Here is a 19,113-nt window from a genome sequence, read left to right as displayed (position 1 = left end):
TTTGTCTTTTGCCCTCATTCATCAGAAAGATCAGTGGGAGTTGGCAACCAGTCCCTCTCACCCAGCAGGACTACCAGTTGTGTTGTTCAGTCACAATAGGTCTCCAATCTATTCCCAAGAACTTTCCCAGTTAATTGCCCCAAGCTGTCAGGCTGATCAACACCTCTTAACCCATCCCACCACACTACTTTATCAATCTTGTCAGTCACCTCATGTGCAGATATTCTAGTATCTGACGTCAATGTATGTACAATGTATATATATGTATTTATATATATAGTGTTTTTACATTGCACCCGATCCAGAGTAACAATCATTTTTTTCTTCTTTACATTTGTGACAACAGTCTTGAATCGTGAACAACCTTGTTGCTACTGGTATCTGTTGATCAGGAGGAAACAATCTGAGCACAATGAAATCAGCAGAGACCGCTGGGAAGAAATTACACTGGCTGACAAACTTGTCTTTAATGAACTTAATTAAAGTAAACTTGGCAGGCGAAAAATCTTCTCAAGAGAAAACAAATCACAAGCCATAAGAGGAATCCTGTTTTCATGAAGCCGTCCGTGTCATTCTCTCCTATTCAAATACAAGACACCGGTCAAGAGAGATTAGACGAGAGTGCCCCTCAACATGTTTTATTTACCGCTGTCTTCACGGGTCACCGCAACCCGTCACGAAACCAGAATCTCCAAGCTCGTTATCACGAGAAAGTCTACAGATGCTGGAAATCCAAAGCAACGCACACACAAAATGCTGGAGGAACTCAGCAGGTCAGGCAGCATCCATAGGAAAGAGCCAACAGTCGATGTTTCTGGCCGAGACCCTTCATCAGGGCTGGGTTCCCGCTGCTGCCCAGCCTCTCTAGGCAATGTTCATTACTCATTTCTGTTTAGAAACTGCAGATGCTGGAAATCTGAAATAAAAACAGAAAATCCTGGAAACTCTCAACGGGTCTGGTAGATATTGAAACCGTTAACGTTCCGGGTGTGTGACGCTCGTTGCTGGCCATTGCATCGTCTGATGATCTGCACACATCCCCCCGACAGAAGCAATGCCACCCTATCGTATCAAGAAGCACATCCTCCCCACAGTTGGGAGCTGTGGGGAGAGGCCGACATGCCACGCACCACAGATCACTCCCCTACCCTGAACCGAGTGCGGAGGCTCCGAACGGCTCTCCAGCTCATCCCTTCACTCACCAGTCTGTGAATACGGTGCATCATTCGCTGGGTCGCTTGACGTCAATGGGATAGATTCCCATTGAGAAGCCCGGCCAAGATCCAGCCAGTCAGCTGTGAGATAGCACTCCCGTGTGTGTGGACCCAGCCGCTTCGGATCTCATCTCAACGATCTTTTAAAATACCGGGGGAATTGAACAGCGACGCCCCGAAGGAGCAATTAGGACGGGACGTTATTCGGGGGGAAAGTTTATAAAATGCTATTGTTGCAGCCCTCACTGTTCCTGTGCTTGGTGAGCAGTTCCTTAACGACCCCTTCTCGCGGTGACCTCTACACCTCCATTGTCAACATCCAGGGAGAAATCGGCGTGGAAAAGAAACTTCTGCAAAACTTACAGGTTTACATCGAAAATGAGATCTATAGAATGGACGACCTAAAGCGGTAAGATTGTATTTCGCTCTGAATCAAACCCTTGCTATTTTCTTTATAAAATCCGTGTATTTGAAACAAATGAGAACAATTTTTAGCAGCCTGACTGACACTGTCGTAGAATGCCCGATAGTTCTTTCACAGAGTGAACGAGGTTTTGTTCATATTCAGATTAGCCCTACAACTTCGATCTTTCTCGCGTGTCGTTGAATTTATCATTTAGATTAGAAGGCATCTGGTTTCAATCAGCTCATTTTTTACTTTCACTACCCTAAAATCAATTGCAAATCGACAAGGATCGGGTATTCTTTTGAAAAGAGAATGTTGCAGCCTGTTGAGAGGTTGGAACTGAAAGTCGCAGCAATTTTAGCGCAGTTTCTCTCACCGATTTAATCTGTTGTAAAGCGTCGTTGGCTGCAGGACACTTAAGAAAAGTTACATTGCCTCATTTCACGGGGCTGGACTGCGGGGTCAGATAACAGACTTTGTCAAGATTCCGTGACCCCCGTCAGTGCTGCTTCTGATTTATTGAGATTTCAAAAATCAACCTAAATTTATTATCAAAGGTTTTTTGTGGCACCACCATACATTCCCTGAGATTCATTTTCTAGCAGGCATTCGCCACAAGAACAGAAAAATACAATAGAATCAATGAAAATCTTTGGTGCATGATTTGGCATATTCCTTTTAATTCTTTTAAACTTAATACGTCCCCATCACAAAAGAAAACAATTAAAAGCAGAAACATTAAACGAAGGTATCTTGGTTACATTTTAAGATAATTATTGAAAGTAATTTTAAGGCACCTTTGAGAAAATATTCACTTTTCTTCCAGAGATCTTTTATCATTTACACCAGAATTATTTTTTAGTGGTGATATTCTTCAGTATGTGTCAATGGGCAAAAATATCCTTATTTAAATTAGATTAAAATATGCTTATTTAATGGCAAATATTTCAAAACTTTATAATGATGGGGGGGGGCGGGGGAATCAGACCGTTTAGCCTCTCTCTTTCAAGGAGGGTTGGAAACCCATTCAGGTAAGGTCACCGTGCGTGCAGTAGTTAAAGCTGGCATGAAGTTTGAGGGTTGCAGCCTGCCCCTGATCTGGAAGCACCCCCTGATTCAATGTTCAGTTCTGGTATGTGGAAGAATCTTGCTTACTGGCACATTCCAGGCTGCAGGCTGCACTGAAACCTGTTGCAGCCACCACAAGGGCTGGGGGTGGGGGAGGACCACAGTGTTAGGTTCTTCTGGTACAGCGTAGGGAGGGGCTGAATTGTGGAGGACGCCCCTCAGTGATTATGGTAATGTACCACCCCAGGGGGGCACATGAGTGGCAACAGTGCCATTGGCTTTAAGGAATGTAACAGGATACTACTTAGGCACATTGACTATGAATGTAAGAAATAAAGGGAATTCATTCTTATAATTTTTTAAAATTCTGAATGAAGTTTATTTTGATGGTAAAAAAAAGGTCTGGTGTGTAGCAAGAAGTGATGCATCAGCATTTGACCAGCATTTCCTTCTTCCCTCCAGCAGTACAGCCATGCATAGAATTCTGACGTTTGCTGACATTGCTGCCTTGCCTGCTGCACAACTGCTGCAGCATTGATCACTATCTGCACAGCATCACTGGCTCACCACTAAGCATCCCCGTTGATTGATGCACAGTCTCCTGCAAAATATAAGATCCTGCTGCACATTCAAGCCAGGGCTCCCATTCTTTCAGTATCCCAGAGGTCCACCGTTTGTGTGGCAATAAGGGTTTGGCTGGATCCACGCCATGCTTGACCTCTTTCAAGCCAATAGCCACTGAGTCCAGATCAGCTAGTCCGATAGGCTGATGTAATATGAAGCCATTGTGGATGATATCAGTGAGCAAATAGGGTTACTGCTTGAATGTCATCTAGCAATGGCATAAAGTTGATGATGCTGTGGATATTGTAGAAGGTTCTCATAAGTTACAATAGGACATTGATGGAATGCAGAACTGGGCCGAGAAGTGGCAGATGGAGTTCAATGCAGGAAAGTGTGAACTGATTCACTTTGGAAGGTTGAACTTGATGGCATAGTACAAAGGTAATGGCAGTATTCTTGGTGATCAGAAGGATCTTGGCGTCCAAGTCAATAGATCCCTCAAAGGTGCCATGGAGGTTGATATGGCGGCCAAGAATGTGTGTGGTGTGTTTGCCTTTGTTAGTTAGGGGATTGAGTTCAAGAGCCATGGGGTAATGTTACAGCTCCATAAAGTTCTGGTTAGACCACAACTGGAGTATTGTATTCCACTCTGGTCACTTCATTAGAGGAATGATATGGAGGCTTTAGAGAGGGTGCAGTGGGTGGTGCTTGGATTAGAGAACATATCTTATGAAAAAAAGTTGAGCAAGCTAGGACTTTTCTTTTTAGAGTGAAGAAGGAGGAGAGAAGACTGGACAAAGGTGTATAAAATTGGTAAGAGGCATAGATAGAATGGACAGTAGAGCCATTTTCCCAGAATGGCAATGGCTAATATGAGAGGACACACTTTTAAGGTGATTGGAGTAAAGTATTGGGGGGAAGGGTCAAGGGCGTCAGAAGTAGGTGTTTTACACAGAAAGTGTAAGTTCATGGAATGCACTTCAGTAAGACAGATATATTAGGGACATTTAAGAAACTCCTAGATAGGCAGCTGGCTGTGTTGAGGAAAGGGTTAGATTGATCATGGAGTAGATTAAAAGGGCGTGTACTTTGCTGTAGAGTTCTATATTTTATGTTCTAATATCAGAGGAGTTATTCCCAATATCATATGGGTGATGAAAAGAAACTGTTAACTAGAGTGCAGAATTCCTGATGAGCAGTTTAACAGCAAGTCAGCTTTGCACACAGCTGATGATGTAATCTCACTGTTTTGTAAACCTCCTCTGGGTTTTCACCAGACACAACAGAATGCACATTAATTTGCCCCACAAATGTACACATGCATCAGGGGGTGCTCATTTGTAGCCATAACTTCATCTTAGTGAACAAATGCAGGAACCTATGATCAGAATTTCCCAACATTACAATATTACAACTCCAGAATATATTTTCCTTCTACAATATATATATATGGAAGGCATTCAACTCTACACTTCTGCTGCCAGCACCAACTTCAATGAACTTACTATTATTTCATTGTCCAACTAGTTTAAGTCCTCAATTAGTTGAAGTTCCAACAATGATGAAAACAAAGCCATACTCTTAGTCCGTATTTTAAGTCTACAGTATAATTTTTGTAATGGGAAGGCCAATTATTTAGTAATTGCTGTTATATATTTTGTTATTTTTTTCCAATTCCACTCCCCCCATCCCCGTTCTATTTCCCAAGGACAACAATATTACCGTGTTGTTACATGTGGCAGAGTGACTTTGTCCGTAACTGCTGTTCAGATTGTCAAGAGATACCATTTATGTTTCCTTTCATTAAAAGGGTTGAACCCTTTTGTCATAGATCTTGTTAATTCCATTGAATTTCAGATTTTATGAAAAAGTAAAAACACTGCATAACAATGTATACCAGGAATCGGTGACAGCAATATCAAATCCTCTGTTTGCCTACACCCTTATAAAGAGGCTGCGGGTGGACTGGCAAAATATTGTATACAGCAATGAAGCCATTGAAAACACTCAAGGTTGGTGCATACATCTTGTACTTTCTAACAATGTGATTATAATTATACTGATCTTTAAATTGAATATGGCACCACAAAACGCTATTCCAATTGTAAAAAGTAATTTTCTGTGTCTGACCATTGCTGTTGAATGACAGTTGTTGGACTGAAGCCAGGTTTTTGCACAGAACTTGCTTTGTCCTTTATTTTGAGACTCTGTGGTCTTGGTAGTTCCGGATTTCATGTTCCATTAAAGTGGTAGTAGCTATGGTGTAGGTATGGAAACAGACTGTTTGCCTTACTGTCCATCCTCAGAATCAGAATCCAGTTTACTATCGCAATTTGTTTATTGTTTTGCAGCCACAGTACTGTGCAATACATATAAAATCTGTAAATTACAATTAAAAGTATGTATGTACTACCTGGAACTGCCATTCTCTGTAAACTCTGGAGACTGTTGTGTGTGGAAGTCCCAAGAGATCAGCAGTTTTTGAGAGACTCAAACCGCCCTATCTGGCACCAACAATCATTCCACAGTCAAAGTCACTTAGATCACATTTCTTCCCCATTCTGATGTTTGGTCTGAACAAGAACTGAATCTCCTGACTATGTCTGCATTTTTCTATGCACTGAGTTGCTGCCTCATGATTGGCTGATTAGGTATTTGTATTACTACACGGGTGTACAAGTGCTTGATAATGTGGCTACTGCGTGTGTGCCGTTTAGATTTTCATCTGAATTTGTCTCCTCTTCTTTGAAAAGTGTGGGTAAGTGTTGGATTAAAATCCAAAGGGCGACTCTCCTCTGGTCCTTTCTCATATTCGATGTTGGTGGCTCAGCAGTCTTCCGATAACCTTATCAATGTTCGTGGGAATTGGGCAATGATTCTTTCAAGGATTGATAGGGCTATCAAACGTTTGAAAGACAAGTTTGACAAAGCAGCACTAGAGTTTCACCTGTAGAATCTTATTCCAACATTTGTCAGCACCTTCCAGGAAGGAGGCCGTTTGGTCACAAATTCCTTGTGTATCCTGAGACAGCACATAGTAGAAAGACCTGGGGAAGATCAAATAACATTCACAAATAGTTGAGGAGAAAAAGTTGTAAAAATCCTTTTTCCTAAAATTAATCAAATAGGGAATGACACCAAAATACATTAAAATGTAATGAGCTATGTATTATTCTTCACTAGATAGGTCACAGGGCAGAATGCTGTACCCTTGATGATTTTTAGACAAACTGTGATTAAAATCTTCCACATTTCTTTCAATACTTGTGAGTTTGTACACCCAGCCCAAATCTTTGGCTTCACAATCTAAAATTGCTCTATGTTTTACATAGAAATAAACACTGGATATTTTAACCAGCTGCAGAAGATGACGACCGTAACATGTAAGCCTGTGGAAAATGATCTGTAGTAAGGTCAACTGACACTGATTCCAACCACTGTATCTAGCACTCAAGGCTGCTTTTGAGAAAATCGAGGAGCAACTCCCAAAACATGAGGACCTCAAGGGAGCTGCCAAGGGTTTGATGAGACTGCAGGATGTGTATGCCCTAAGCACAAAGGGTCTGATCAAAGGGGAGTTCCTACAGATAGCTGGAAGAGAGGTTTCCAGTATCTACAGGCCAGACCTATCCAGCAGCCTTTCAGCAGATGACTGTTTTCAAATTGGAAAGGTACGTAAACAATGATGTAAAGATATCAGTGATAGAACTTCATTTTGTTTCGAAATAATGGGACTGGTATTAAATATATTCAGAAGGCCTTAGTGCATACTTGGAATAAGATTCTCTTATATATAAGTTTTTTGTTACTAACGTTAGGTTGAAGGTGTACTGCCTTTGCTGAAAAGTATTTAAACGTTTATCTACTCTGCATTCATTAATTGCAGACTTGTTCCTAATTTTCAACTACTATTCAAAATACTATTCAAGATTGCCTTTTTTTAATCATTCTTCAATACATGAGTGTAAAGGAGAAGGAAATAATTGTTACTCCAGACTCCAACACAACGTTAAAAAAACACAATAAGCGTAAAGATCAGAATAAATATCAACATAAAAGTAATCCAATAAAACACAATAATCAGGTAACTGTAAAGTGGAAGGATGAAGGTTGTTGATGGGCTGTGGAGAGGAGTATCTGATGTAGATGTAGCACTGGTAGGGGGTAGGTGGAAGTGGGTTAATGGGTGGAGGGGGTGATCAGTTTGATGGCTTGGGGCAAGTAACTGCTGTTGAGTCTAGTGGTCTTGGTATGGACGCTCCATAGCCTATTCCCTGATAGGAGTGGGACCTTAAGCCAGGTGGGTGTGATCCTTTATGATATTGGCTGCCTTCTTCTGGTACCTCTCTGTACAGATGTCCCTGATGGTGGCTGGTGCCGGTGATGCATTGGGCAGTTTTAACAACCTGTTGTAGAGCCGTCTTGTTCACCACACAGTGATGCAGCATGTTTAGATGCTTTCAGCTGCATTTGTAGAAAGCCAAGAGTACTGATGTGCGTGGTCCAGCTCTCTTCAGCCACCTTAGGAAGTTGAGGTGGTGGTGAGCATTTGATTGACATCAGCTTGTAGACAATGATACTTCTTCCAGAGGGCTGTGGTGAAGTTTTGTGTCAACAGTTGGATTGGAGAACAGCACTTGGAAAAGTGGTCACTAAAAACAGTTTTGATTTATTTTAGTTGTAGGTCAAGATGTGCACCTCTCACTTCTCTGCATGTATCAATGGAAATAAATTCTTAACTTGGAGAGACTATTGCATGAGGAGAGATTAGGTCAACTTGGATTGCATTCTCTAATGCCAGGTAGAATGAAATGTGACTTATTTGAAACTTGTGCAATTCTGACAAGTCCTGGCAGACTTGATACAGGGAGGATGTTCTTCCAGGTGGGAGCACCTAGAATGAGGAGCTATGGTTTCATGTTATAGTGAAGGAGGTTTTGGACTGAGATGAAGAGATGGTTCTTCACTCAAAGAACTGGAGAGATGAATATAACTATGAAGGACATAGATAAATTTCTGGGTGCAAAGGACAACAAAGGATAAGGGGAGAGAACAAGATGAATTAGATGATTAGAAGTGAAATGTGGAGCAGGGTCAAAAAGGCATATTCGTATTCATATTTTCTGTGTTTCCATAAAAGATTTCTGCATGAGCCAGCTAACCCCTGCACTCCTACTTACTGAGATGAAAATCTATTCTCCAGTTTTTGATCTAGGGAGAACCGGGCAGGAACTAGTCTTATGCAACAGCACAACATAAGAACACGAGACCATAAGAAATTGGAGATGGAGCAGGCCATCTCCACCATTCAATCTTTAAATCAATATTGCCTAGGAGGATTTTTGAGAATTCATTCTGAAGTCTGGATGGATTGGCCAGAAGGATTTTTGTACCTGAAGTCTACCTGAAGTCAGGTAGTACAGGTTGTCTCCAAGAAATGAGACAGTTCCCATCATATTATTACATATAAAAGTCTAATATGTGCATATGCTCAATCCTACAAACTCTCTCTCTCTCTTTCCTTCGCTCCACTTTTAGTAATTAATACCATAGGAAATGGGAGCAGGAGTAGTCGTGCTCCATCATTCAATAAGATCAATGCTGATCCAGCTGTGGACTCAGCTTCATCTACCTGCCTTTCTCCATAACCCTTAGATCCCCCGCTATGCAATATTTTTTTGTGTCTTAAATATACCTAATGAGTTAGCCACTTCTGTTTCCCTGGGCACAGAATTCCACAGATTCGATACTCTCTGGGGAAAGCAATTCCTTCTCATCTCTCTCCTAGATCTATGCTCCTGGATCTTGAGGCTATGTCCCGTAATTTCAATCTAATCTACCAGTTCAAACGAATTCCCTGCCTCTATCTTATCCTTTTCATAATTTTAGATATTTGATAGAAACATAGAAACATAGAAAACACACAGCACAATACAGGCCCTTCGGCCCACAAAGCTGTGCCAAACATGTTCCTACCTTAGAACTACCTAGGCTTTACCCATAGCCCTCTATTTTTCTAAGCTCCATGTAGCCATCCAGGAGTCTCTTAAAAGACCCTATCATATCCACCTCCACCACCACCGCTGGCAGCCCATTCCACATACTCACCACTCTCTGCATTGAAAAAAACAACAACTTACCCCTGACATCTCTGTACCTACTTCCAAGCACCTTAAAACTATGCCCTCTCGTGCTAGCCATCTCAGCCCTGGGAAAAAGCCCCTAACTACCAACACGATCAATGCCTCTCATTATCTTGTACACCTCTATCAGGTCACCTCTCATCCTCCGTCGCTCCAAGGAGAAAAGGCCGAGTTCACTCAACATATTCTCATAAGGCATGCTCCCCAATCCAGGCAACAGCCTTGTAAATTTCCTCTGCATCCTTTCGATGGTTTCCATGTCCTTCCTGTAGTGAGGCGACCAGAATTGAACACAGTACTCCAAGTGGGGTCTGACTAGGATCCTATATAACTGCAACATTACCTCTTGGCTCTTAAACTCAATCCACGATTGATGAAGGCCAATGCACCGTATGCCCTCTTAACCGCAGAGTCAACCTGCACAGCAGCTTTGAGTGTCCTATGGACTCAGACCCCAAAATAATTCCACTTCCAGCCAGAGGGCAGCGCCAAACACTCAAAGCGCTTCCTTTCCATCTCCTGGGCGTTGGTGGCTCGAGCGCGGATGGAAACGTCCCCACCCTCCACCTCCGCCCCCCCCATTCTCCTTCAGGCGAAATGGACGGCGGATCCCGAGCTGTCCGTGCGTCCACCACCATCGCTACATCCTCCTCTCGCCACATATAGATCTTATTTCTATAAGATCTCCTCTCATTCTTCTGAATTCCAGTGAGCATAGTCCCAGGCAATCTCTCCTCATGGGCTTATCAACCTGGTGAATCACCCCTGCACCACCTCCAAAGCTAATATTTCTTTACTGAAGTAAGGAGACCAGAAATGTGCACAGTACTCCAGGTATGGCCTCACAGGTACCTTGTACAGTTGCTCTTAAATTCAATCCCTCTATCAATGAAGGTCAATGTACCAGTTGCCTTCTTAATAACCTGTTGCACTTGCAAACCAACCTTTTGTGATTCAGGCACAAGCACTCCCAAGTCCCTCTGCACAACAGCTGCAACCTTTCACCATTTGAATAATAATCTGCTCTTCTATTTTTCCTTCCAAAGTGGATGACCTCACATTTACCAGCATTATACTCCATCTGCTAGAACCTTGCTCACTCACTTAATCTATCTATATCCCTCTGCAGATTCTCCGCATCCTCTGCACAGTCTGCTTTTCCACTCAGTTTAGTGTCAAGTGAATTATTATTTTGAAATTACTTGAAATCAGCCCAATTTTCCATTGAAATTTAGCTTCTGGCTAAGTTCTAAACATTTTACCCTAACATTAAATGATAATTTATTTCATTGGTACTAAATTTCATTGTGAATTTACTTGAAGTGTGAAGACAGGTGATGTAAGATGGTAATAAATGAGTCCATCAATAATCTGAATCAGGAATGTCATGCTAATCATTGCAAGCATCTGGATGACTTGTCCGATACTTGACCTACCCCATGAATAGCAGCAGTCATTTGAAAGCTAGATTTTTCTGTCTTTGTCCAGTTGAAAATCTAAATGAATGTCACAAAAGTCAAAAAGTAACTTAAAAGATCAGATAAGTTTATTGTCAATATACACCCAGGGTGCAATGAAATTCCTTACTTGTGTGAAGCTCTCTATGTAAACAGTGGTCTTGCTAAGATAAATGCAGCAAAAACAACAGGGTGGTGCAAAATATCATGCATGTTTTAAGATATGTAGGAATTCAAAACTGGTCGTTGTTGGAATGCATGTTAAGTATGCAATTATTGGACATGTAAATTCATATTGATGTAAAGATATGTACTTTGCTGATGGGATTAAATGGTTATTGGGATATTATCCTTGTCTCTGCACACAATACTGTATGCTGTATAATTTTATAAGGAACTATCTGCTATCATATTAGAAGAACATTTCCCTTGTATAGAGGATGTAATAACCTTCATGATTTTATGTAGAAGCATTCATGTGTAATTTACCTATAAACTCACCAGGCATTTAGATATCACTTTAAAAATAAAGGAGTAAAGGAAATTGCAGAGGCATGAGAGCGGAGTTGGCCAGAATTGATTGGAAAAGAACACTGCCAGGGATGACAGCAGAGCAGCAATAGCTGGAATTTCTGGAAGCAATTCGGAAGACACAGGATATATACATCCTAAAGAGGAAGAAGTATTCTAAAGGCAAGATAACACAACCGTGGCTAACAGGATAAGTCAAAGCCAACATAAAAGCCAAAGAAAGGGCATATAATAGAGCAAAGATTAGTGGGAAGTGAGAGGATTGGGAAGTTTTTAAATACCAATAGAAGGCAACTAAAAAGTCATTAAGAAGGTAAAGATGGAATATGAAAGTAAGCTAGCCAATAATATTAAAGAGGATCCCAAAAGTTTCTTTAGATATTAAAGTGTGAGAGGTGAGAGTCTCCAGTTTCAGGAACAGTTGTGGATCGTGAACTAGAGTGGACAACTTCACTCACCTCAACATTGAACTGATTCCACAACCTCTGGTCTCACTTTCAAGAACTTTGTAGTTTGTCTTTTGCACATTGGTTGGTTGTCAGTCTTTGAGTGTAGCTTTTCCACTGATATTATCGTATTTCTTTGTTTAACTGTGAATGCCTGCAAGAAAATAAATCTCAGGGTAGTATATGATGAAATATATAAATATGTACTTTGATAACAAATTTACTTTTGAACTTTGAACTTTTGAACTTCACATTTAGTATTTTCATCCCAGGTTGCCTATGATTCAGAAGACTATTATCACTCAGTTATTTGGCTAGAGGAAGCTGTCAATCTTTTCCGGCAAAGTATCGGAGTCTGGAATACTGAAGATGAAGGAAGTCTTGAGGATGCCCTGGATTACCTGGCTTTTTCTCATTATATGGTAAGAAATGTTTGTCAGGCAGCACGTCTGCTAAAACTGGAACAATGCAGAAAGTATCAGCACAAGTCTGACATGCTAGCATATAAGGCATCCCACCAAAAATAATGTCCTCATGACCTGATTTATTTGATTAAGGGGAAACTACCCCACATTTGTGAAATTAGTGATAGAAAGGATGGCTTAGTGATGTATTGAGAGAGGAAAAGCAGGGAGCCATTGGCCATTTAGCCCGAGGTCAACAATAGAGGAAATTCTGTAAGTGCTAAAGGGTCACATAAGATAACATTAGGATTACATAGAGTCATCATGGATTTATGAAATTAGAATCTTGACAAACTTCCTTGAGTTGTTTTGAGATTATAACTAGCAATAATAACAAAGCAGAATCAGTGGACGTGATGTATTTGGACACTCTGAGGATATTTGATAAAATGCCACATGAGAGACTACAAGACAAAAGCAGATGCAAAGCCACGTGGGATTGGGAGCTATGGACTGAGGCAGACTGAGGATTGGTTAACAGACAGCAAAATTAAACAAGTCATTTTCAGTTTGGTGGGCTATAGCTTATGAGGTGCACAGGGATCAGAGCTTATTGTTAATAATATGGATGAGAGGACCAAGCATTATTTTTTTTTACAAATTCGCTGAAAGTATAAAGTGTGAGTTACAATGGGGATAGAGAAAGGTTTCAAGACTTTGGGTGTTGGGGATGTCAGGTGATTTTTGATAGACTCAATGAATGAGTGATTTTGAATCCTAATGCTTTTGTGATCCAAAGCTTCTTCGGAAGTCAAGAATGAGGCATAAGACTTGTTGTTTACAATCGTTTTATTAAATGTTACAAGGGGAAAGAAAGAGAAGCATGGCAGGAGAGAGAAAAGTAGACGGAAAGATGAAAAAGTGGTGTGGTCTTCTCATAACAGACTAGAGACAACCAAAAAAGTGTGAGGTCCTTCATTTAGGTGTAAGCAATATGAATGCAGAATATTTTTTAACTGCTTGAGAGATAGAAAGGTGTTCAAAGGGTCATGGGGGATATCCTCACATATAAATCTCTAAAAATTAGCATATTCATACTGCTAGCTGTTAGGAAGTCAAACCATATAGATGCCATTCTTCAAAGAAAGGGGCTTTCCTTCCCCCACTATCAACGCTGCCCTCACCCGCATCACTTACATTTCATGCGCGTCTGCCCTCACCCCATCCTCCCACCACCCCACCAGAGATAGGGTTCCACTTGTCCTTACCTACCACCTTATCAGCCTCCACGTCAAACACATAATTCTCCGTAACTTCCACCATTTTCAACAGGATCCCACGACCAATCAAGTCTCTCCCACGCCCCCACTTTCCGCTTTCCACAGGAATCACTCCCTACTCACCTCCCTTGTCCATTCGTCCATCCCCACTGATCTCCCTCCTGGTACTTATCCTTGCAAGTGGAACAAGTGCCACACCTGCCCCTACACCTCCTCCCTCACTACCTTTCAGACCTTCAAACAGTCCTTCCAGGTGAGGCGACACTTCACCTGTGAGTCTGTTGGGATCATCTACTGTATCTGGTGCTCTCAGTGTGACCTCCTGTATATCGGGGAGACCCGAGGTAGATTAGAAAACCTCTTCGCCAAGCACCTACACTCCGTCTGCCAGAAAGAGAGAGCGGTATCTCCCAGTGGGCATCCACTTTAATTCCACTTCCCATTCCCATTCCGATATGTCAATCCCACAATGAGGCCACACGCAGGCTGGAAGAGCAACTCTTTGTATTCTGTCTGGGTAGCCTCCAACTTGATGGCATGAATACTGATTTCTTGACCTTCAGATAATGCTACACCCCCCCCTTCACTACTCTCCATTCCTGTTTCCATCTCTCACCTTATCTCCTTACCTCCCTCTGGTTCTCCTCTCCCTTCCCTTTCTTCCATGGTCTTCTGTCCTCTCCTCAGATTCCCCGTTCTCCAGTCCTGTATTTCTTTCACCAATCAACTTCCCAGCTCTTTACTTCACCTCTCCCGGTTTCACCTTTCACCTACCACCTCATATTTCTTCTTCTGCGCCCTCCACCTTCTTACTCTGACCCCACCTGCATGAGATGATGGGACTTCGAGAGGCTCTGAGACTTTTACTGTGAGATGGTCTGTTCTTATCAAATTACGGTATTGCTTTGCCCTGTTGTAACTATATGTTATAATTATGTGGTTTTTGTTAGTTTTTAAGTTGGTTTGTCATGTGTTTTCGTGATATCATTCTGGAAAAACATTTTTATCATTTCTTAATCCATGCATTACTAAATGACAATAAAAGGGGACTGCGTGTCCTCATAATCATAATAATAATCTTTCTTCCCAGTCCTGATGAAGGGGCTCAGCCCAAAACATCGATTGTTTACTCTTTTCTACAGATGCTGCCTGACCTGCTTGAGTGTTTTGCCTGGATTTCCAGCAGCTGCAGATTTGCTCATGTTTGAGACAAACCAAAGGCTGTCCTTCATTGCGAACAGTAAAAGACCAATGACATCTGACTGAAATCATGGTAGGCTTGCACCATGAATATTGTGAGCATCACACACAGAATGCTGGAGGAATTCAGCAAGTCCGGCTGTATTTCTGGAGTGGAATAAACAGTTATGTTTTGGGCCGTGACCCTTCATCAGGACCGGAAAGGAAGGGTGGGGGGGGGGGCGTGGAGAAGCCTGAGTAAGAAGGTGGGGAGAGGGAAAGGAATAAAAACTAGCAGCTGATAGGTGAAACCAGGTGAGGGGATAGTTGGGTCGCTTGGGGGGGGGGGAATGAAGTAAGAAGCTGGGAGGTGATAGGTGGAAGAGGTAAAGGCCTGAAGAAGAAGGAATCTGATAGGAGAGCTACATAAGGAACCATTCAGTGACACCAAGCTAGGAGATCCAGACAAACTTGAAAAAACCACACAGAAATTAAGGTCAGAAACACTTCACAACAGCCTAAGCCAAGTACGTGAAGCAATGTACAAGCAGAAATATGAAAGTTAATTCCTGAAAGGGACTTACAACAGAACGTGCTGTATTGTTCTGTCTTTTTTTTAAGTATTCTGCATTTCTTCATTCTTTTTCAAGACAAAAGGTTTCAGTCTAGAATGACAATTAAACAACTTATATACACGGTCATTATTGCACTTTGGACAATACATTTGAATATACACCTTTGGTCTCCTCATATGCTGCTTGACCTAAGAGTTCTTTAGCACTATGGTGGTCTGTTTGTGGTAGAGCTTGTGGATTTTGGAGAATGGTGTTTGAGAGTAATGGTGGAATAGTTGTAGACGGTACATGTTGGAGGGAAAGTTTACTGACAGTGGAGGGAGCAAATATTTAAGGTGGTGGGTGTGGTGCCAATCAGTTGATGTGGAGAGTGCATGGACTACTTGAGTATTGCTGAAGATGTACTCATGCAGGCAAGAACAGCTAGTGAGGGATGTGTAGGGCAGTTTTACACCAGAGAAAAGGCACTTCAAAGGGGTAAGTTTTTTCTCTCCTCCTCCGCACTTCCAAACGGGCTGGCTCTGTTTACAAGAAGGAGAAATGCTAAAATCTTGAAGTAGGAATCTAACACAACTCAGCCGCGGAGACAGCCACTTTCACATCACTGAAGAGGTGTCTGAAATGTGATGGCCGAGGAGGCTACCGGCCAATTGCTGGAAAGTGTGATTCATATAGTTGGAAGGGAACACAGACAAAAACCAGGAGGAACCCAGCGAGTCAGGCAACATCTATGAAAATGAATAAACAATTGATGTTTTGGGCCAAGACCTTCCTTCTGGACTGAAAAGGAAGGGGGAACACACCAGAATAAAAAGGTGGGGGGGGGGAGGGTAGCTGGGAGGTGATAGGTGAAGCCAAGTGTGTTGGAAAGATATAGGGCTGGAGAAGAAGGAATCTAATAGGACAGGAGAGTGGACCATGGGAGAAAAGGGAGATGGAGGGGACCCAGGGACAAGTGATAGGCAGGTGATGAGGTTGGAGGCCTCTTATCTTTTGATCTCTTATCTCCTGTTTACTGGAAGGAGAAATCGATATTCATACCATCGGGTTGGAGGCCACGCAGACGGAATACAAGCCGTTGCTTCTCCACCCCGTGGGCGGCCTCACCTTGGCACGAGAGAACAATATCAATAGGTCTTTGACAGCTAGCACAGGCCCAATGGGCTGAATGGTCTGTTTTCATGCTGTGGGACTCTATGCCTATGATTAGATTAGATTATGAGGACACTCAGCCCTCGTTTATTGTCATTTAGAAATGCATGCATGCATTAAGAAATGATAGTTCCTCGAGAGTGATATCACAAAAAAAAGGACAAACCAAAGACTAACACTGACAAGACCACATAATTATATATGTGGATGTAAAGTAACATACTCAATGCTTGTGTATTGTTTTTCAGATGGGAAACGTTGGTCATGCTGTGAAACTATCTAAAGAACTGATACAGCTTGGTACGTGCAGCTAAAATCTTTTCACATCTAATTCTCCAGAACCACAGTTTCCTTTGTGGCAATCACCAAGTTCAATCCAACGCACTTCTTGGCAGCTTCGCCCCTTGTCGTCTTTGTCTGTAGTCAGTCTTAAACATAAATAGTCCCAAAGTCTCAAAAGAAATTTCAAAATTTTAACCATTACTAGCTCTTAAGATAGAAAAGAAACATCTGGCAATCCCTGGGAATCCCATCAGATATAGCCCACTAAACCAAAAATAGACCACTTATTTCTACTGTCCGTTAGCTAATCATCAATCCAGAACCTCAATATTGCTCCAGATTTGGAATTGCTCGAATGCTACATCTCATCCCTGTGAAGTGAATGTTCACATGGCTTCTCTTAGTGTGTCATCATTGTACTGGCTGGAGATGGGCTGTCTGGCCCTTTGACTCCAGCTGACCATTAGCCATCCAGTTACATTAACCCGACATTAACCCTATCTTATCCTCCCCACTTTCCCATGAGTTTCTAAACTGACATGAGACCAAAGGACATAGGAACAAAATTAGGCCATACGGTGCATGGAGTCTGCTCTGTCATTCCACAAAGGCTGATTTATTATCTCTTTCAACCCCATTCTCCTGCCTTCTCCCCATAACCTTTGATACCCTTACTAATTAAGAGCCTATCAACCTCCACTTTAAATATACTCAATGACTTGCCCTCCGCACTCATCTGTGACAATGAGTTCCACAGGTTCACCACTCTCTGGCTATTCAATAGGTTTCATTGAGAATCCTCTTATTCTTCTGAACTCCAGCGAGTACAGGCCCCGAGCTATCAAACACTCCACGTGTATTAACCCTTTCATTCCTGCCACCTGCGGTATCTCATTTCCTTTTACCTTTTGGTCTCTCTTTTTCTGCTTTACAGCTCTGATATGAACACAGCTGTAGCTACGGTATCTAATACACTGTTACTTTGTGTTGTTCAGTTTGTCACTACACTCACTTTGTTTTGAAGACTTGATCCAATATCTGGAGTAATCAGATGCTCCCTTCTTGGTTTGCAGTTTTTTTTTGCAATATGTTCAAAAATTCAAGCTTCGACAGGCAATACTCGAAAGGATAAATGATCCTAAGCAAAGCATTTAACTTTTGCAAGAATTCATATCTATTTCTGGACAGGCTTTACAACAATACGATCCTACTTGACACATGTCTGGTTATTTTTCAACACACCCATTGTTTCAAATAAGGTATGATTTTATATCTAATAATTTGTGGTACTCAAATTGATTAATATGGCCATGGTCTCTAAATCATTAGCATAAGACATAAGAGCAGAATTAGGCCACTCGGCCCATTGAGTCTGCTCTGTCATTCCATCACAGCTGATTTATTATTTGTCAACCTCATTCTCTTGTCTTCGCTTCGTACATTTTGACACCATTACTAATCAAGAACCTATCAACCTCCACTTTAAATATGCACAAAGACTTGGCTTCCACAACCACCCGTGGCAATGAATTCCACAGATTCACCACGCTCTGGCTAAAGAAATTCCTCCTCTTCTCTGTTCTAAAGGAACGTCCAATTCTGATGCTGTGCCCTCTGGTCCTAGACGCCCCTATAGGAAACATCCTCTCCACATCCACTCTATCTAGACCTTTCAATATTTGATAGGTTTCCATGAGGTCACCCCTCATTCTTCTAAACTCCAGCAGGTACAGTCCCAGAACCATCAAAGGCACTCCATATATGTTAACCCTTTTATTCCAGGACTCATTGTCATGATACACATAAAAAAAACTCTATGTGTATCCACTTTACATGTAAAATTTTCTGCTTTTAGTTAAACTACTTCTTTGTTTATTAATAAGAACTTGTACGTTTGTACATTTATGGTATTGAAATTATTCAGATTCTACTCATAGCCTGATTTCTCATCAACAGATGCAAACAATAGAAGAGTTGCCAAGAACATATTGAAGTATCAGAAAATGTTGGGGACCTCTGCAGATGCTCAACCAAAGGAATTTGTGCTTCGGAGGCCGAATACGACTTACCTGTTGACCAGGGATATCTATGAATCACTGTGCCAGAAGTTAGGCTCCCAGGTAATAGCATTGCCTCTAAACTCTTGTGCACAGTTTCTCCAGTTAATTCATGTTTGGTCAGTTCCGAGCCAGGAGGGCTTCCCAAGTTTGTTTTTATCTTTCTTTGCTTTGAACTCTAGTGTCATTATTCAGCCACAGTTGGAGCAGAGTCGATGGGCTGTGTGCTCCAATGTCTTATGGTCTCATGGTCTATATTTCTTGTCTAATTGTATAATCTGTGATTCCAATTTGCCATGGCGTCTAAAATTAAAGCCAGTTATTTTGAAATTTCATATTTGACAAAAGAAAAATG

At 41.7% G+C, this 19,113-nt stretch overlaps 1 protein-coding gene across 2 annotated transcripts in view; it reads left to right on the top strand.

Annotated features, from left to right (window-relative positions):
- Window positions 1-215: 215 nt before the first annotated feature.
- p4ha3 (prolyl 4-hydroxylase, alpha polypeptide III) overlaps window positions 216-19,113 on the top strand; it is a 77,915-nt gene continuing 59,017 nt past the window's right edge. For both annotated transcript variants that reach the window (XM_063052925.1, XM_063052924.1), the window contains exons 1-6: window positions 216-1,623; window positions 5,110-5,264; window positions 6,700-6,923; window positions 12,102-12,251; window positions 16,668-16,719; window positions 18,658-18,821. In XM_063052925.1, coding sequence (XP_062908995.1) covers window positions 1,439-1,623; window positions 5,110-5,264; window positions 6,700-6,923; window positions 12,102-12,251; window positions 16,668-16,719; window positions 18,658-18,821 — 930 coding nt within the window. In that variant the 5' untranslated portion in view covers window positions 216-1,438. The remainder of the gene's footprint in view (window positions 1,624-5,109; window positions 5,265-6,699; window positions 6,924-12,101; window positions 12,252-16,667; window positions 16,720-18,657; window positions 18,822-19,113) is intronic.

The sequence above is a fragment of the Mobula hypostoma genome, chromosome 7 (genome assembly GCF_963921235.1).
Source record: "Mobula hypostoma chromosome 7, sMobHyp1.1, whole genome shotgun sequence".
NCBI lineage: Eukaryota > Metazoa > Chordata > Chondrichthyes > Myliobatiformes > Myliobatidae > Mobula > Mobula hypostoma.
The sequence above is the reverse complement of the archived record's forward strand: the minus strand, read 5'-3'. Positions and strand labels throughout refer to the sequence as shown.